Source organism: Mixophyes fleayi, chromosome 4 (assembly GCF_038048845.1).
Source record: "Mixophyes fleayi isolate aMixFle1 chromosome 4, aMixFle1.hap1, whole genome shotgun sequence".
NCBI classification, from domain to species: domain Eukaryota; kingdom Metazoa; phylum Chordata; class Amphibia; order Anura; family Limnodynastidae; genus Mixophyes; species Mixophyes fleayi.
This window is the reverse complement of record NC_134405.1, coordinates 302,750,025-302,772,006: the sequence shown is the minus strand read 5'-3', so window position 1 is coordinate 302,772,006 and position 21,982 is coordinate 302,750,025. Positions and strand designations below refer to the sequence as shown.

At 36.0% G+C, this 21,982-nt stretch overlaps 2 protein-coding genes across 6 annotated transcripts in view; both read right to left on the bottom strand.

The window, feature by feature from the left end:
• The window catches only part of LOC142152875 (protocadherin gamma-B7-like), a 420,392-nt gene that overhangs the window by 228,423 nt on the left and 169,987 nt on the right, over positions 1 to 21,982 (bottom strand). The gene's annotated exons all lie outside the window — the stretch shown is intronic.
• Positions 7,167 to 9,614, bottom strand: LOC142149586 (protocadherin gamma-B2-like). Its single transcript, XM_075204911.1, has one exon. It carries the CDS (start codon positions 9,612 to 9,614, stop codon positions 7,167 to 7,169), a length of 2,448 nt encoding a protein of 815 aa, XP_075061012.1.

The window sequence follows — 21,982 nt, the reverse complement described above, 5'->3', positions numbered from 1 at the left end:
TCAAGTATCAGTATCGTAAATTTATTTTAAGTTGAATGGAAATTAAAAGAGGTTCAATCCTGACCATTAAAGCACATCAATAATGATACTAGTTCACTTTTCTAGATATAAGTTTTGGGTCTTTAAAAAAATATAACACTTTCACATTTATTTAAAAACTTTGTCCAGTTGTCACACCTGGGGTAAGATGAAATTCTATAAACAGGGAGCACATTTGTGTCCTTCCTCGGGTACATGTGGATAAAGTAAATAACATTTTAGGGAGCCGGACATACTATCAAATATGGTTCATAAAAACAGATAGTTCTCATGCTTATAATAATTCCTCTCCAGAATTATTGTATCTCCATATACTGTATACCATACAGATGGGGCCCTCCATTAGGACCTCCACCATTAAATTAAATATGACCACTGCAGAACCCCTAAAATCAATGTTGCTGTCAGCAGTACAGCTAAGTGTTCAGTCTGCAAGACGTTCCATATCTGGGATGTGAAAATGGAGGATAATAACTTTCATTTATTATTAGACCCTAAGCTAATAAAATGTATGAAACTATTATGATGATAATCATCATCATCATCATCATCAATACTACATTTAGATAAATAAAAATGACAACAACACTGTACATTATTACAGATGTTTAGCCAATGTTTAGACTTGTTTTGAACAATTAATAGTAACACCATTGATATAAAACATTATACAAGTAAATTAGCAAGTAATATAATTGGCATGTTACTAAAAAATTCAGATCATTTGACATTTAGGGATAATTTATATCAGTCAGACACTAATCTACACATTTCATTACATTATTTATCTTATATGAAACCTCACATAACATTCTCTAGGTTACAAAAACTCACCTGATCACCAGTTGGAAATGTTTCTTTTAAACTTTCATTCCCAAGTCCTGAATCATCAGCATCAATGAGATTATCCACAGGGACATTCTGATTTGGTTTCATGTAACTAAAGTCACTTTCACTGGAATCCAAAGCTACACACACATTGTATGAGTAGGGGAATGGTAAAGTCCCATCGCTGTACATGGAGAATGTCCTGGGGTCAACTGGAGGATACAGATTGGTACTTAGAGATGCAAAGGTTGGTGAGGGTTTTGAACCCTTGCATTTTGATATAATGACCAACATAACAGTTACAATAAATAACAAGGAAATTAGCGCAAGCGCAATCACTAAGTACAACTGTAAATTGTATTGTGGATCTTCATCTTTGAGTTGATTACTGAGTTTAGGAACCACCTGTTGGAAATTATCTGCAACAACAAGACTTAAGGTGACTGTAGCTGAGAGAGAGGGGTCTCCATTGTCCTTCACCATCACCACAACCTTGTGTTTCAATATATCCTTCTCTTGAAAGACACGTGATGTCCTGATTTCACCCGTGTGCTGACTAATGATAAAGTGAGATGGTTCTGACACATGTATGAAGTGATAAGAGAGCCAGGCATTATGTCCAGAGTCTGCGTCCACTGCAACCACCTTAGTTATTAATGATCCTTGTTCAGAGGCAAAAGGGACCATCTCAAACACAGCTGGTCCACCACTTTCTGGTGATGGGTACAGGATTTTTGGTGCATTATCATTCTGATCCACTATACGGATAATTAATGTAACATTGCTGTTCAGAGATGGGGATCCATTGTCTTTAGCAATTACTTGTATTAGAAACTCTTTGTGCTGCTCATAATCAAATGATCTCTGAGCATAGAGAACTCCAGTCTCTATATTAATGGACAGATAAGAGGACACTGGGAGATCTTTTGTATTACTGCTGAATATTGAATAAATAATTTTAGCATTGTGTCCAGTATCAGGATCTGAAGCTTGTATACTGTATATTGAGGCTCCTGGTAAGTTGTTCTCTGGTACATAAGCAACATAAGTAGATTTCATAAATATTGGTGGATTGTCATTGACATCTGATATCTCCAGTCTGATGGTTCTTCGGCTGGAAAGTGGGGGAGATCCTCTGTCAGTAGATAATATTGTGATGTTATAACTAGATATTTTCTCTCTGTCCATATCGCTTGTTGTAACAATTCTGTAGTAACTGTTAGAGGATAATAAATTAAATGGGATTTTTTCTATTATTTGACAGTCAACTTCTCCATTTTCTCCTGAATCCTGATCATGAACTTCAACCAGAGCTATCATTGTACCTGGTGCAGAATCCTCAGGAATAGGACTAGATAATGATGTGATAGATATCTCAGGAACATTGTCATTTTGATCTATTACTTCTATTAATACTTTACAATGAGCAACATGGCCACCTCCATCCTTTGCTTGGACAGATAGTTCATAATTCTTTGTTATTTCAAAATCCAAATATCTATTTGTTTTAATTTCCCCATTAGTAGGGTGAATACTAAACATCCCTGTATGATGAATATCCCCTGATGTTCTACTGAAGGAATATGTGATCTCTGCATTTACACCTTCATCTTTATCAGTTGCATTTAACACAATTACAGTGGAGTTAATTTGAATATTTTCTTTTAAGATGACTTTATACATGTCTTGTGTAAATATAGGAGCATTGTCATTAGCATCAATAACAATCACCTTAACTAAAGCAGTTCCAGATTTCTCTGGGTTTCCTCCATCCAATGCTGTTAAAATTAATTCATGAATATTTTGTGTCTCTCGATCTAAAGGTTTCTCTAATACAAGTTCTGGAAATATACTCCCATCTGCTCTGGTCTCCACAATAAGTGTAAAGTACTGATTGTCACTGAGCCTGTATGTCTGCACTGAATTAATACCAATATCTGAATCTTCTGCATTTTGTAAAACAAATCTTGCTCCTGGTGATGTAAATTCAATAACTTCCAATGTTATTTTGTTATGAAAAAAATGTGGATAATTATCATTTATATCCTGAATTTCAACTTTGACATTAAACATATTAAATGGATTTTCAACCACTGCATCAAAGGTTAGGAAGCAGGTAGCTGCTGTCCCACACAGTGTCTCTCTATCTATCCTGTCCTTAACATATAGATTTCCATTATCTAAATTTACATAAAAATATTTCTCTGATACACGAGATACAATTCTCAGTTTTCTAGATGACAGCTGTTTAATATCTAATCCAATGTCTTTTGCAATATTTGCTATAACAGAGTCTTTTCTCATTTCTTCTACAATGGAATAATGAATCTGACCAGAGACTGAATGACACAGCCAAGAAAATAAGAAGGAAAATATTACTTGCCATCTGATTCCTTTGTATGTCTGTGTATGAGGTTCCATCTTATGCTTCTGAAATCTTCCACAAAATATCCTTTTTCAAGAATAATATTTGTAATCCAGTGGATAGGACATATAGAAAAGGTTTGCTTGCTTTTCCTTATCCACTTGTTAAGGAGAATCTGTTAAAATATTCTTTCATCTGTGAAAAGAGAATCCAGAAAATGGCTGTGTGTCTTCCTGCAGATCTGCAGTGTGTGTGAGTAATGAAAATACCAGTGGATCTCCAGTTTTGTATTCTTCTCCTTATTGGTCAAACAGCGGCGCTCTGAGGTGAAAATGTGGAACTGCAATGCTATGAATTTTTTTTCTACGTATTAGAATTATTGAAATATTTAGTGAATTTCTTCTCTGTTTTTATAAGCATATTTTTACTGAGTTTTATGTTATTCAATAGTAAGCAAATATCAGTGAACTCAGCATTATAGATTACAGAATTTCAAATAATTGTGTTTACATAATATTCATAAGGAAAAACGTAAAAGAAAACTGTTGTTTATCAAAACTACATAATAAACTGAATAAAATGCAAAGCAAGATTCTAATTGCAACAAGTAGTTTTTGTTGGATTTACAGTCCAAAAGTAGGAGTGTAACACAACAAAGCTCTCACCTTTCATATTCTTTCTAAAAGTCTATTATTCAAATAGTACATGGCTTGTCCTATTTTTTGTGTGGCTGTGGTTGTTCATTTTAAGCAGTTCCATACAGTCTATGGAATATTAAAGGGGTGGGTCACTTTCAGTAGTCTTTACCCTGAAGTTAGGCATCCATTCAGGTTGCCTGTAGTGCATCATATATATGGGTATGTGATTCATAATCAGATTGTAGATTTGGATCTTTCCTATATACTAATTTTGGTTTAGATCGTTATATGTCTATCAATATGTTGTCCTTCATTAATACATGCCAATGCTTATTAACAATTTTATTAATTCTTCCTGCTGATGAGAATAATTAAATGAAATAGGATATTCAGGCTGTTTAAGTCTCTTGACAGTTTTTAGGTGAGTAAGAGAGATAGGGAAGAGGTATCAGATCCATCTGACTAGGAATCACATACCCATATATAATGACGGGAGAACAGGGCTAGAAATTAACATGAAAAAGGGTTTCTATCACTACACCAAGGGGTAAATGTATCAAGCTGAGAGTTTTCCGGTGGGTTTGAAAAGTGGAGATGTTGACTATAGCAACCAATCAGATTCTTGCTGTCATTTTGTAGAATGTACTAAATAAATGATAGCTAGAATCTGATTGGTTTTTCAAACCCACCGGGAAACTCTCTGCTTGATACATTTACCCCTAAATCTACTAATTGTACAATGTTAGGGTACAAATCTACTAAATCCATTGATAACTTTAAGTCTCATCAATCGGGTGAACAGCATTCCATCAAAACACTATTGACATGCGACAGTCAGGACATCATTTACTTACTTGAATGTCCTTGTAAGTTACAATACATCAGACGAACAATAAGGAAACTCAAGATGTGAATTGGGGAACACATTAAAAATATAAGAAATGGATTCGCCTTATATAGCTATCTAAGCATTTTGCAGAGGAACAGGACTGTTACCCAAAGTGATTGAAGTTTGTAGACATCAGGACAGTGAAGAAGAATTGGAGAGGGGGGAGTTTTTGAAGAAAATAAATAAGGAAGAGATAGCATAGATATTTAACATGAAAACACTACACCCTATAGGGCTTAATATAGATTTCGATGTGAAGCAGTCATTAGGAAAAAAGTAACATGCAACATCAGCAGAGTGCTAAACAAGTAGCAACCTTTGACATTGTAATCGAGGAAGGGGTAGTATCTATCTATGGGACTACAGTTTATAACACATTATGCTGATAAATCTGAGTTTGTACCTTTGATTATCATATACAGTCGTCTAATCCATACACAGGGGTCTGGTTAAGAGTTTACCATACATACAGAAGCCCTACCTGTGTTAGGGTAGGTACAGAATAGAACTAGTTGCAATATAGGAAACCCTTCTGCTCAGAACAGTATTCATCTGCAGACGTATACATGCTATTATGTCAGATCACCCACATTTTTCGTCAGAAAGCAGCAATATACTTTATATGGAACCGACGACTAAGAATGGAGAGAGTAGACTTAGTTTATTAAATGTGCCTAGTATAGTCATTATACAAACTTACATTCCAATTAGGTATATGAGCTGACTATGAGTTAAACATGAGGCGACCCATGCACAGCTGAGACAGATAAGAGTTAATTAATGTGGGTGTTGTCCTGCAGTTGAATACACAGTTATGGAGAGTATACATGTTACATGCACAGACTGCAATACATCTCCTTGAGAAAGTCCTGTTAATAGGATGAAACACGTTGGTGGATATAATTCACTATTCCCTATAAGGGTTAACGATCAGCATTGCAATTGGTACTTAGATATGTTCTGTGGCCACAGCAGGACTTAAATATCATTTTCAAATTAAATAAATATACCATACGGGTTAAAATCATCTAGTGGGCACCTGACATTCCCGGGTATGTGGGAGTGAGAACAAGGCTGCAATCACTCAGGGAGCCCGACGGAACTCATAAGATGACTGGCTGTACAGAACAGCTTCATCCACCCTATCAGCAGGGACAGCTAGAGAACGGGGTCCCATCCATTCAGCTGCACAGCGTCAATCCTACCATTAACATAGACATCTTGAGGTAATTTCACCACCCCATAAACAGATGCTAACATGATGTGATAGAGTGTACTGAGTTATCACTGCAGAGCTTGGATAAGAAGGTGAATGGTAGCAACATATATACAAATCTGAAGAGCAAGGAGCTTACAAAGAATCATACAGGTGTTGGGGCTATTATGGACACTCATGTTATAGAGTCATTATGCAATATGATGTAGCACTTACCCTTGTGTATCAAACCATTGTCACATAGATTGTGAGCTTGCGAGCAGGACCTTCTTACCTCTACTTATGTGTGTATTACCCAGTATTGTTTTATTACTGTTTGTTCCCAATTGTAAACCATTACGGAATTTGCTGACGCTATATAAATAAATGTTGATGATGATGATGATGATGATCAGTCAGTCCGGTTATAACATATCCTTCTCCTCACTCTAGATTGATCATCTGGAGAAGGCAGGAGCTGGGCATGTTCAGAGAAGCACTGTTGTATTTGGTAGATAATATACTCCTTATTTCATGGAATGATACTATTGTACTTCTAACTCCTCATTAAAACAGGTATATTTTAATATCCTCATTGTGAAAAATAACCATAAACATTATTACAGTTATAGGGGTGCTGGGCGCTGAGTATATGAAAACAGCCATTGTGCCTTAGAAGAGAACCATTAGGGGGTTGCTTTTGTGCCAAGAAGCATGTAGACCTGCCATGTGGAGAGTGCACTTATATATTGTACTAAGTGTTCAGTCTCGCAAGACATTCCATACCTGGAAGGCGGAAATGAAGGAGGACCTCTTTAATGTGCTTTAATTTATTATTAAAATATATGCTAATAAGAACTATAAAACTATTATGATAATGAATAATAATAGCAATAATAATAATAATAATAATAATAATAATAATAATAATAAATACTACAACTTGATAAATAACAAAAAAAACCACTGTAGATTATTTCAGATGTTTAGCTAATGTTTAGCCTTCTTCTGAACAGTAAAACCATTGATATAAAACATTATACAATACACTACCAAGTGATATAACTGTCAACTTATCATACAATTCAGATCATTTGGCATTTAGGGAAAATTCACATCAGTCAGATACTAATAGACACATTTCATTAAATGTCAAGAATTCTGACATCACATAAAAATGCAAATAGTTACAATATCTATCTTATATGAATCTCACATAACATTCTCTAGGTTACAAAAACTCACCTGATCACTGATTGGAAATGTTTCTTTTAAACTTTCATTCCCAAGTCCTGAATCATCAGCATCAATGAGATTATCCACAGGGACATTTTGATTTGGTTTCATGTAACTGAAGTCACTTTCGCTGGAATCCAAAGCTACACACACATTGTACGAGTAGGGAAATGGTAACGTTCCATCACTGTACATGGAGAATGTCCTGGGGTCAACTGGAGGATACAGATTTGTACTTAAAGATGCAAAGGTTGGTGAGGGTTTTGAACCCTTGCATTTTGATATAATGACCAACATAACAGTTACAATAAATAAAAAGGATATAAGCACAAGTGCGATCACTAAGTACAACTGTAAATTGTATTGAGGATCTTCATCTTTGAGTTGATTACTGAGTTTAGGAACCACTTGTTGGAAATTATCTGAAACAACGAGACTTAAGGTGACTGTAGCTGAGAGAGAGGGGTCTCCATTGTCCTTCACCATCACCACAACCTTGTGCTTCAATATATCCTTCTCTTGAAAGACACGTGATGTCCTGATTTCACCCGTGTGCTGACTAATGATAAAGTGAGATGGTTCTGACACATGTATGAAGTGATAAGAGAGCCAGGCATTATGTCCAGAGTCTGCGTCCACTGCAACCACCTTAGTTATTAATGATCCTTGTTCAGAGGCAAAAGGAACCATCTCAAATACAGCTGGTCCACCACTTTCTGGTGATGGGTACAGGATTTTGGGAGAATTATCATTCTGATCCACTATACGGATAATTAATGTAACATTACTGCTCAGAGATGGGGATCCATTGTCTCTAGCAGTTACTTGTATTAGAAACTCCTTGTGCTGCTCATAATCAAATGATCTCTGAGCATAGAGAACTCCAGTCTCTATATTGATGGACAGATAAGAGGACACTGGGAGATCTTCTGTATTACTGCTGAATATTGAATAAATAATTTTAGCATTGTCTCCAATATCAGGATCTGATGCTTGTATACTGTATATTGAGGCTCCTGGTAAGTTGTTCTCTGGTACATAAGCAACATAAGTAGATTTCATAAATATTGGGGGATTGTCATTAACATCTGATATCTCCAGTCTGATGGTTCTACTGCTGGAAAGTGGGGAAGATCCTCTGTCAGTAGCTAAAATTGTGATGTTATAATCAGATACTTTCTCTCTGTCCATAACACTTGTTGTAACAATTCTGTAATAACTGTTAGATGATAGTAAATTAAAAGGGATTTCTTCTATAATTTGACAGTCAACTTCTCTATTTTCTCCTGAATCCCGATCATGAACTTCAATCAGAGCTATCATTGTACCTGGTGCAGAATCCTCAGGAATAGGACTAGATAATGATGTGATAGATATCTCAGGAACATTGTCATTGTCATCTATCACTTCTATCAATACTTTACAATGAGCAACTTGGCCACCTCCATCCTTAGCTTGGACAGATAGTTCATAACTTTTTGTCATTTCAAAATCCAAATATCTATTTGTTTTAATTTCACCATTTATAGGGTGAATACTAAACATCCCTGTATGATGAAGGTCTCCTGAAATTTTGCTGATAGAATATGTGATCTCTGCATTTATACCTTCATCTTTGTCAGTTGCATTTAATACAATTACAGTGGAGTTAACTGGAATATTTTCTTTTAGTGTAACTTTATACATGTCTTGTGTAAATATAGGAGGATTATCATTAGCATCTGTAACAATCACCTTAGCTAAAGCAGTTCCAGATTTCACTGGGTTTCCTCCATCTAATGCTGTTAAAATTAATTCATGAATATTTTGTGTCTCTCGATCTAAAGGTTTCTCTAATACAAGTTCAGGAAATATACTCCCATCTGCTCTGGTCTTTTCATTAAGTGTAAAGTACTGATTGTCACTGAGCCTGTATGTCTGCACTGAATTAATACCAATATCTGGATCTTCTGCAGTTTCCAAAACAAATCTTGTGCCTGGTGATGTAAATTCAATAACTTCCACAGTAATTTTGTTATGAACAAAATGTGGATAATTATCATTTATATCCTGAATTTCAACTGTGACACTAAACATATTAAAGGGATTTTCAACCACAGCATCAAAGGTTAGGAAGCAGGTAGCTGCTGTCCCACACAGTGTCTCTCTGTCTATCCTGTCCTTAACATATAGATTTCCATTATCTAGATTTACATAGAAATATTTCTCTGATACACGTGATACAATTCTCAGTTTTCTAGATGAGAGCTGTTTAATATCTAATCCAATGTCTTTTGCAATATCTGCTATAACAGAGTCTTTTCTCATTTCTTCTACAATGGAATAATGAATCTGACCAGAGACTGAATGACACAGCCAAGAAAATAAGAAGGAAAATATTACTTGCCATCTGATTCCTTTGTATGTCTGTGTATGAGGTTTCATCTTATGCTTCTGAAATCTTCAACAAAATATTCTTTTTCAAGATTAATATTTGTAATCCACTGGATAGGACATATAGAAAAGGTTTGCTTGTTTTTCCTAATCCACTTGTTCAGGAGAATATGTTAAAATATCCTTTCATCTGTGTAAAGAGAATCCAGAAAATGGCTGTGTGTCTTCCTGCAGATCTGCAGTGTGTGTGAGTGATGAAAATACCAGTGGATCTCCAGTTCTGTATTCTTCTCCTTATTGGTTAAACAGCGGCGCTCTGAGGTGAAAATGTGGAACTGCAATACTGTGGAATTATTTTCTACGTATGAGAATTATTAAAATATTTAAACATTTTCTTCTCAATTTGTTTATATAAGCATATTTAACTGGGTTTTATATTTTTCAATACTTAGCAACTATCAGTGAACTCAGCATTATAGATTGCAGAATTTCTAATAATTGTGTTTACATAACATTCATAAGAAAACAAAATAAAAGAGAATTGTTTATCAAAACTACATAATAAACTGAATAAAATGCGTAGCACGATTCTAATTGCAACAAATAGTTTTTGTTGGATGTACAGTCCAAAAGTAGGAGTGTAACACAACAAAGCTTTCACCTTTCATATCCTTTCTACAAGTCTATTATTCAAGTCAGGGCTGCCACCAGAAATTGCGGGGTCCAGTTCAAATGTAACAGAAGGGCCCCCTTCTTCCTTCTCTCACCCCACCTTCATTTTTAAATTATTTTCTACCCAATATTTTCCTACCCAATATTCTCTACAGTCACCCTCCCATTCCGGTGCCATCTAAGCCCTGCAGTAGTTTACTTACCTCTCTGTGTCTTGCTGTCTCTTTTCTGCTCCTCTCTATTAACTGTGCTGTGACATTATTAATTAGTCTCTGCCCAGGAGCCAGGCACCTGGGTGGCTGGGACTGGAGCAAATAGCGTCATCTGTGGGGCCCCGACATCATGGGAGCATGCTCCCTACAAAGGGGCCTACTGCCGCATCCTTATTTACATGCAAAGGTCTCTTCCCCCACCACCTCTCATATCTCAGGCGCAGCTGCTGCCTAGAAATGGTGCCCGCTAGCTCACTTAAATCACTGTGGAGACCCCCCGCCCCTAATACATTTATTTTGCCCAGGGCTGGTGGGGCCCCACTCTGCTGTACTCCCTGTACTGCCCTCATGGCGGCCCTGATTCAAGTAGTGCATGGCTTGTCCTAATTATTTGTGGCTGTGGTTGCTCATATGAAGCAGGTCTGTACAGTATATAGAATACTAAAGGGGGAGGTCACTTTCAGTAGCCCTTACCCTGAGTTTAGGCATCATTCAGATAGTGCTTCTTAAGAGCCCCTCCCTCCTGTTACCTGTTACCCCTCCTGTTACTTTCAGAGAGCTGCAGGGTTAAAATTGGTAAATAAAACCTAAACGCTGCTATAGAGGGAGGCGTTGGAGGTATATTTCAGTATCTGATTTTATGGCTGTGACCCTCTCATCATAAGCAGCATTAAAATATATAATATCTTTCCCAAGTGTCTATTATCAAGCAGAGGTAACTTAGCGGCTATATGAAGATAGCAATATAGGCCCTGGAATGGTGGCAAGTTCAGATGATTTCTAAATCTAAGGTAAAGTGCACTGAAAGCGGACAACAATATTAGTTGATGCTATAGTTCACTTTGTTGCTAATGCTGCATGTTAGCATAACTCAGAATACATCAGTATGTGAGACACAGTGTCTATCAATAGAGGGATATGATGTCTGGTTAATGAGAATTTCAGTATGTATCAAGTATATAGTAAGTATCAAAGAGAAGCTGTAAGAACAATACACTTAAAGAAAAACAGCCACCAGGTTCTATATAGATTTTGATTACTTCAGTACTTTATTATTGGCATATGCACTCTGTATATAGATAAAAGAAATTTAGTTTTGAGACCATTTGTCCGAAGTATGCCATGTAATATAATAAACTCTATAGAGGCATAGCTCTCTCATAAAGCTTGTGTCCTCCATGTGATACAGCTGGGGAAATGTCTGATTAATGAGAATGTATTAAGTATATAGTAAGTATCAAACATAGCCTATAAATTAATAAATAACAAGTTTAAAGAGATATAGGCCCAATATTCTTTAAACTTTTTATTACTTTTTTAATTATATTCGCACTATGTATAAAGATTGAAAAAAAAGTTTTTTTTGACCCTAGGGGGTAAATGTATGAACCTCCGAAATCTTCAACTACAAGGCAGCGCCGCTTTAAATTTAAGCGCTGAAGACGCTGAACTCGCCGGAGTTGAAGAATCCGGAGATTCATACATTTACCCCTAGGTGTCCAAAGTATGAACTAGTTGCAGCTGTGTCACAAACTTGCACCCCCCATGTGATACAGCTGGGGAACTGTGAGCTGTGAAGGAGGCCAGCGCAGGAGAGAACATAGACTGAGTATGACTATCAGCATAGAGAGTTATGTGGTCTACCAGGTGAATGGACGCATGGAGGAACCCTAGTTTCCTAATCACATAAAGTATAAAAAATAAAGAAAAAGAACAGAGATAATCTGAAGATAAATTCTCATGTACTATAATCCTTATATAACGATACAATCAATATGTTGTTTATTAAAAAAATCCCTGATTTAACTACTATCTATTGTCTGACGGGTTGCATTTGCCCATATACAGTGCTGTATTGGTAATAGTCATATGGTTGGTAGTTGTGTCATCAAGCTGCTGATCAGTATGTCTCACCATTCTGTTCTCACAATGAGGAATCTGACAGCTGAATGCAGTTTGGAGACCTCCTGGATGTGACTTACAATGCAGGACAAGCAAGTTTATAAGCATTATACCTTCAAAACAGATATACAGAAAACAATAAAAAATAAAAAAGTTAAACTTTGAAATACTATATAATGAGGCTCCTTTTTCATATTGGGTCAACTAATAGTTCAAGTTTACTGTACTCTTGATTAGATAGATTTATGTAAAAGTGGTCATCATGTTTAACATTAAAATGTGAAATACCCAGTTCCATCTTTATGATAATCATCATTTGCCTGGCAGCTGTATCATGGAACCATTGCAGATGGCCACTATTATCAGAACCATTCTGATCTCAGAGATGAGATGAGTGGAGTTTGGAGCCCAACTGAGCAGGAGAACCAGCCAATCACAAGACAGGGTGTGCTAGATTCAACATACAACATCTTCTAAACACAGCTACAGAAAACAATAGAAAATAAAAAAGTAAAAACACTAAAAGTATTTATATTATGATGCTCTTTATGAATGATACAAGAAGTTCATCATATTCGGTTAACTTATAATTTAGGTTTATTCTTCATTGGATTAGAGGAATTTATATAAAAGCTCCAGCTGCTGATTTCTCTTCCATTAATTTTTACAATTAATACAATTGCACAAATAATTATTTAAAGGGTCATTGTTGTCAAAATGCATTAAAATAATTAGAATTATAAAATAAAAATAATTGAAATAGAAAGCTAAATTCCGTAATTAAATGTATATAATTGTTCTCCAATGTGTAATTAGGGGCCTGATTCATTAAGGTTCTTAAATTAAGAAGTTTCTTATTTAAGTCTCCTGGACAAAACCATGTTACAATGCAAGGGGTGAAAATTAGTTTTCTGTTTTGCACATAAGTTAAATACTGACTGTTTTTTCATGTAGCACATAAATACTTGATAGCTGAATTGTACACTGAAATTTAAAGTTGATATTTGTGTGCTACATGAAAAAACAGTCAGTATTTAACTTATGTGGAAAACAGAAAACAAATTTGCACCCCTTGCATTGTAACATGTTTTTTTCCAGGAGACTTAAATAAGAAACTTCTTAGTTTAAGATCCTTAATGAATCAGGCCCTAGGATTAGACAAGTTTCAGTAAGCTATAAGCATAAAAGAGGGCTGACACCAGGGGCGGATTGGGAACTTAAAGTGGCCCTGGGAAAAATTATTGAAGTGGCCTCATGTCGGCGGGACCAAAATAACTGTAGGTGGGGCCAACACAAAAGTAGGCAGGATTTAGAACTACAGGAATTTGGTTGTAGTAACATTTAGGAAAACCTAGATGTGATGACTTTACACACAGTGAGTCATCTCTAAAGCCATGCAGGGCAAATGTATAGTATACTATAGGCAGCCCCCTCTTAGTATAGTATAGGTAGCCCCCCAATAGTATAGTATAGGTAGCCCCCCTTAGTATTGTATAGTATAGATTGCCCCCCTTAGTATAGTATAGTATAGTATAGTATAGTATAGGTAGCCCCCCTTAGTATAGTATAGTATAGGTAACCCACCTTAGTATAGTATAGGCAGCCCCCCTTAGTATAGTATAGGCAGCCACCTCTTAGTATAGTATAGGCAGCCCCCCTTAGTATTGTATAGGCAGCCACCTCTTAGTATAGTATAGGCAGCCCCCCTTAGTATAGCATAGTATAGGTAACCCACCTTAGTATAGTATAGGCAGCCCCCCTTAGTATAGTATAGGCAGGCCCCCTTAGTATAGTATAGGCAGCCCCCCTTAGTATAGTATAGGCAGGCCCCCTTAGTATAGTATAGGTAGCTCCCCTTAGTATAGTATAGGCAGCCCCCCTTAGTATTGTATAGGCAGCCACCTCTTAGTATAGTATAGGCAGCCCCCCTTAGTATAGCATAGTATAGGTAACCCACCTTAGTATAGTATAGGCAGCCCCCCTTAGTATAGTATAGGCAGGCCCCCTTAGTATAGTATAGGCAGCCACCTCTTAGTATAGTATAGGCAGCCCCCCTTAGTATAGCATAGTATAGGTAGTCCCCCTTAGTATAGTATAGTACCCCCCCTTAGTATAGTATACTAAGCCCCCCTCACTTACCTTCAGTTGCTCTTAACAGCGTCTCTTCTCACATCAGGCAGACAGGAAGTGAAGTCACCGAACAGCACCATGGGAGCCTAGCAATTGGCTGCCTGTTGCTGCCCACTGAACACCAATATTTTAGATTGCTTTCCTGTACGTGCCTCCCCCCGCCGCATCCAAACGCCCCCAGGAAAATCTGAGGTGGCCTCCAGGTGGCCTCGTTAGGCCATCGGCCTACCGGGAAACTTCCCTGTAAGGTCTATGGCCAATCCGCCCCTGGCTGACACTGACAACCAGAACCAGTATTGTAAGGCCACTGATTTTTAATGGGTCACCAATTCTCATTGATATTAAGAATCCCAAACTATAAAGAATATCTTTTTTTCAACATAAAAATTGAATATGTCTGACAAAAAATAGGTAAACTCTGCATTGATAGTAAGGTTGATTCAGCTACTAATCTAAAACAATGTATATTTACAAATATAACAAACACACTTTAGCGGAAGTAAAATCTCTTTGTAAAGACTCTTACATGCAATATCAGTCAGCAATGAAGATGTAACTATGCATATTGTAAAATAACTAGTATAGATATAACACTATACATTAAAGTTTCTTATAAAATGAAATATTTCAGAAAGCAAATACTCACAAGGAGTACTACTTAAAATATAGAAGAATACAAACAGAAGTAAATATTTATTTGTTCAATTAAGTACAGCCGTTAGACTGAGTGGCCCGGGTGCCCGCTGCCCCCCTGCCCCCCGGTCCAGCCCGCCCCTGAGGTGTGGCCATATGAAGATCTCATGAGCTGTTCACAGCAGGTTGTTTCTAATCTGGAAAGGTACATTTATTTCAATCTTTGGATTCATTGAGACAATATCTATCTGGAGTTATTTTTTGGTGCACCTACTAAACATTTGTCTGAATAACTAGTTTGTCAAAATTGATTATTTATTTATTCCATTTATCAATTCATGGATATTTTATAATTGTTGCATATGTATTAATTGATTTAAAGTAAGTATCTACTTTTTTTTTTTTTTATATAAATAAATCTTTAAAAATATTTGTAGCTAACCGCTTTCATTTGTTTTTTCTTTTACTATATACTTTCTATATACCTTCTATATAAGCAGGAATCAGTACCCTGTTTTATTGAAAGCAGTAGACTGCATTGGCACTATTTAGAAATTATATTACCATTAATTAATGCATGATTTTCTTTTTATGTTTGTTTAAGTTGTGCAGTTTGCAAGCAGCTTCCTAAGGTACATGTGGGCGAACCAAGAAACACTTTACAGAGCCTGACATTCTATCAAATAGGGTTCACGATGACATATCAATTTCCAAAGCAGTCAATGTATTAAAGTGGTTCTTAAGCTTATAAGTTGCCAGCTCCATAATTAGTGCATATCCATATATACTAGGTGGGGTTCCCTCATTTAGATTAAATATGATAGCTGCATAGTCCCTGATATCACTTGCTGTCAGTAGCACAGTGTTCAGCCTCGCAAGACGTTCCATATCTGAAATGTGGAAATGGAGGAGGACGTCTTGAATGTGCTTTAATTTATTATTAGACTATATGCTAATAAGAACTATGAAACTATTATAATAATAATAATAATAATAATAATAATAATAATAATTACTACAACTTGATAAATAAAAAAATAAAAAAAACACTGTAGATAATTTCAAATGTTTAGTTAATGTTTAGACTTGTTCTGAACAGTAACACCATTGATATAAAACATTATACAATAAACTAGCAAGTTATGTAATTGTCATCTTAGCAAACAATTCAGATCCTTTGGCATTTAGTGAAAATTCACATCAGTCAGATACTAACAGACAAATTTCATTAAATTTCAGACATTTTTTACATCAAATAATAATGCAAATAGTTACAATATCTATCTTATATAAAACCCCACATAACATTCTCTATGTTACAAAAACTCACCTGATCACTGATTGGAAACGGTTCCTTTATGCTTTCATTCCCAAGTCCTGAATCATCAGCATCAATGAGATTATCCACAGGGACATTTTGATTTGGTTTCATGTAACTAAAGTCACTTTCACTGGAATCCAAAGCTACACACACATTGTATGAGTAGGGAAATGGTAATGTTCCATCACTGTACATGGAGAATGTCCTGGGGTCAACTGGAGGATACAGATTTGTACTTAGAGATGCAAAGGTTGGGGAGGGTTTTGAACCCTTGCATTTTGATATAATGACCAACATAACTGTTACAATAAATAATAAGGAAATGAGTGCTAGGGCGATCACTAAGTACAACTTTAAATTGGATTGTTGTTCTTCATCTTTGAGTTGATTACTGAGTTTAGGAACCACTTGTTGGAAATTATCAGCAATAACAAGTGCTAATGTAACTGTAGCTGAGAGAGAGGGGTCTCCATTGTCCTTCACCATCACCACAACCTTATGTTTCAATATATCTTTCTCTTGAAAGACACGTGATGTCCTGATTTCACCCGTGTGCTGACTAATGATAAAGTGCGATGGTTCTGACACATGTATGAAGTGATAAGAGAGCCAGGCATTATGTCCAGAGTCTGCGTCCACTGCAACCACCTTAGTTATTAATGATCCTTGTTCAGAGGCAAAAGGGACCATCTCAAACACAGCCGGTCCACCACTTTCTGGTGATGGGTACAGGATTTTTGGAGCATTATCATTCTGATCCACTATACGGATAATTAATGTAACATTACTGCTCAGAGATGGGGATCCATTGTCTCTAGCAGTTACTTGTATTAGAAACTCCTTGTGCTGCTCATAATCAAATGATCTCTGAGCATAGAGAACTCCAGTCTCTATATTGATGGACAGATAAGAGGACACTGGGAGATCTTCTCTATTACTGCTCAATATTGAATAAATAATTTTAGCATTGTCTCCAGTATCAGGATCTGAAGCTTGTATACTGTATATTGAGCCTCCTGGTAAATTGTTCTCTGGTACATAAGTAACATAAGTAGATTTCATAAATATTGGGGGATTGTCATTAACATCTGATATCTCCAGTCTGATGGTTCTTCTGCTGGAAAGTGGGGGAGATCCTCTGTCAGTGGCTAAAATTGTGATGATATAACTAGATACTTTCTCTCTGTCCATAGTGCTTGTTGTAACAATTCTGTAATAACTGTTAGAGGATAGTAAATTAAATGGGATTTCTTCTATAATTTGACAGTCAACTTCTCCATTTTCTCCAGAATCCTGATCATGAACTTCAATCAGAGCTATCATTGTACCTGGTGCAGAATCCTCAGGAATAGGACTAGATAATGACGTGATAGATATCTCAGGAACATTGTCATTTTCATCTGTCACTTCTATCAATACTTTACAATGGGCAACACGGCCACCTCCATCCTTAGCTTGGACAGATAGTTCATAATTCTTTGTTATTTCAAAATCCAAAAGTCTATTTGTTTTAATTTCCCCATTTGTAGGGTGAATACTAAACATTCCTGTATGATGAAGATCTCCTGAAGTTTTGCTGAAGGAATATGTGATCTCTGCATTTACACCTTCATCTTTGTCTGTTGCATTTAATATAATTATAGTGGAGTTAATTGGAATGTTTTCTTTTAGTGTAACTTTATACATGTCTTGTGTAAATATAGGAGCATTATCATTACCATCAGTAACAATCACCTTAACTAAAGCAGTTCCAGATTTCACTGGGTTTCCTCCGTCCAATGCAGTTAAAATTAATTCATGAATATTTTGTGTCTCTCGATCTAAAGGTTTCTCTAACACAAGTTCAGGAAATATACTCCCATCTGCTCTGGTCTTTTCATTAAGTGTAAAGTACTGATTGTCACTGAGCCTGTATGTCTGCACTGAATTACTACCAATATCTGGATCTTCTGCACTTTGTAAAACAAACAATTCTCCTGGTAATGTAAATTCAATTACTTCCAAAATAATTTTGTTATGAAAAAAATATGGATAATTATCATTTAAATCCTCAATTTCAACTTTGACATTAAACATATTAAAAGGATTTTCAACCACTGCATCAAAGGTTAGGAAGCAGGTAGCTGCTGTCCCACACAGTGTCTCTCTATCTATCCTGTCCTTAACATATAGATTTCCATTATCTACATTTACATAGAAATATTTCTCTGATACACGTGATACAATTCTCAGTTTTCTAGATGACAGCTGTTTAATATCTAATCCAATGTCCTTTGCTATATTTGCTATAACAGAGTCTTTTCTCATTTCTTCTACAATAGAATAATGAATCTGACCAGAGACTGAATGACACAGCCAAGAACATAAGAAGGAAAATATTACTTGCCATCTGATTCCTTTGTATGTCTGTGTATGAGGTTTCATCTTATGCATCTGAAATCTTTCACAAAATGTCCTTTAAAATGAAAGGTATTTGTAATCCAGTGCATAGGACATATAAAAGAGTTTTGCTTAATCCACTTGTTCAGGAGAATCTGTTAAAAATATCCTGTATTCTGTGTAGAGAGAATCCAGAAAATGGCTGTGTGTCTTCCTGCAGATCTGCAGTGTGTGTGAGTGATGAAAATACCAGTGGATCTCCAGTTCTGTATTCTTTTCCTTATTGGTTAAACAGCGGCGCTCTGAGGTGAAAATGTGGAACTGCAATACTATGAAAGTTTTATTTAAGTATTCATTCACAGAGTTATCCAAATGTTTAGTGAATTTCTTTCCATAGAAAAGATTTTTAAACACAGTTCTACTGGGTTTTATATTTTTTAATACTAAAAAAATATCATTAAGCACAGCTTTCTAGATCTTAGAGTTTCTAATAACAGTGCTCAACAAATTTTAAAATATCCTCTGCATCTGGCATGTGAATATGTGTTTTTGGCTACTTTAGGGATGCCGAATTCAGTGGAAAAATCAGGTTATGTCTATAAAGTCATTTATTAGATACACACAAATAGCAAAAAATGGTAATAGTGAAATCTGGAAAAAGTAAGATCAGTGAAAATTTCATTGGATCACTATAAAATTGAAATATTCTTATCGCATTCATTTATAAAAACGTAATAAATCAACAGAAACGTTTATAAACTGCAGAAACTAAACTTTAGAAACTAATAACAATCCAAATTAGCCAAAATGTAATTGTTAATAAAAGATAAATGTAAAGTCTATAGATGTCAATAAATGTAAATAGGATGTTGACGCTTCCCATTTGTACAGTGGCTCATTGGTCTCTCAAAAACAAACCAACAGTAGTCCCCCATCATTACAGGGTCCCAGCTTCCTTGGTAGCGATGCTCCATTCTCAGAATGTCTAAGTGAAAATGTTCCCCCTGTACATCACTTACACTGCCCAGGTTGTCAGGGAAAAAGCCTAGATGATAATGTAAAAAGTGAATGATAAGTGTCATTCTACAAACCATATTCTTGTAGCTGTCCAATAGTTCATTCACGATGGACACGCAATTGGCCTCTTTTGTGTTCCCTAAGAATCCACACACATCAGACTTGAAAGAGGACTAAACAGCAGACTCAATTTAGCGTTACATATTTCATCCATAAGCAGTTTCCTTATTTGGGGGCCTACAATCATGCCTTTAGCTTTGCTTTGCTTACCTTCAGAAGCTGTTCCATCAGATAACTGAAAGTCTGGCCTTCTTTATCCAGAGCTTTCATTAGTCCCAACGTAATATGAAGTGGATGTATAATGACTTTATGCGGCTCAACCATTGGATTGTACTTGACATTTTTTCCTCCAGCAACAAAGGTTTTTCTCTCTGGCCATTTATTTGTGATATAGTTATTTTTACTGTCTCCGCTGTCCCATAAACACAGAATATAGCAGTACTTTGTGAATTCACTTTGCAAACCTAACAACAGTGCAACTACCTTTAAGTCACAACAAAGATTCCATCCATGATCCTTATACATGATTCCATCCAACAACACAGCCATACTTTTATACGCTACTTTCATGTCCACTGCATAGGCCAGAGGCACTGAACGGAGTTTGTTCCCTGTATGGAGTAACACTGCTTTCACACTACTCTTCGAGGAGTCAATAAACAGTCGCCACTCACTAGTATTGTGCTGAACACCAAACATATTTGTGAATTTGACAGTGAACAGCATCATACATCGATTTCTTTTCAACCAGTCTGTCAGATTAAAAAATTGAAATTTGAATTGAAAGAATTTTTATAGCACCCCTCATCTAAAGGTGTCACATCAAAGGAAAGTGTAAAGAATATTTGCTCACTTTCACTAATCTTTGTTTCCATCTTTAATTATTGGTGATTGGTTTGATTATTCTTTATTAACAAAGTTGCACTACGATGTGTGTTTTCTTTTTTTTATTGCAATTTTGGATATTATATTTGAGAAGATTTTCCCCAGACTGCACTTCAGTCAATATAAATATATGATTTATTATTATTTTCACCACTTTATGTAATATACAGGAGTTGTACTTAGATTATTTAATACTTTATATTGGATAGAACCCTCTAGCGCTTAAATATTTTCTATTTAATTTCATTCTGTCAGATTAGCTGCGCAGGCTATGCAAGAAATATGGGGTGCCCAGATTTGATCTTGGTCACCAAGAGCACAGTCAAAGTACATTTTACATTTACCAAGGCACTAATAGGCTTTCTTTGACTTTTTGGTGTGAACTTACCTCATATATAACAAAAGTTATCAGCAGAATTTTAGTGGCTGCCATTACTTCGTCTGTACTTAAAAAAGAATGCAAAAAATATACTCACAAAGATATGAAATAACTAAATGACTAACACAATAAAAGAATACCACTGATTTAAAAAGGAGAAACAAAGAGAACAAAGGTAAAATCACCAAAGGCACTGGTCACTGCCAGTGAGGGCCACATATCTCCTTATGGTGATCAGCCATCAGCCAGAGGGCTGGGCCACAGAGATGGAGGCTCTGTCACAGAACAGACCGCTGTGAGAACACCCCCCGATTACTATTGGTCATGGTACAGTCCGGGCAGCTTCCTGTTTACTTCCCCCTCAGAAGGGAGTCTTGATGAGTTCACTAAATACTTTACTTTTTCAACTTTCAACTTTTCTAAATTTCTCACAAAACTTACGTGATATCAAATTTCTGAAGGAATATTTCTATGCACAAAATTACATGGAAATTGATGTATCTCATGTCAAATGCCAGTTGGCTGTTGAGCACTATAATTGTGTCCACATACCATGCATTATAAAATAAAATACAAGATTACTGCTATTTATAAAAACTACATTATAAACTGCTAAAATGCCTAGTAAGAATCTTATTTCAGCAAATGGTTATTGTTGGGTTTACAGTCCAAAAGTAGGAGGCAATACAAGAGAACGGTTTCAGATCCTTGTTAAAAAAAACTATTATTCAAGTAGTGCATGGCTTATACTCATTTTGTGCTGGCTGTGGTTTCTCATCTTAAGCATGTCTGTACAGTGTATGGAATATTAAAGGTGTTGGTCCCTTAC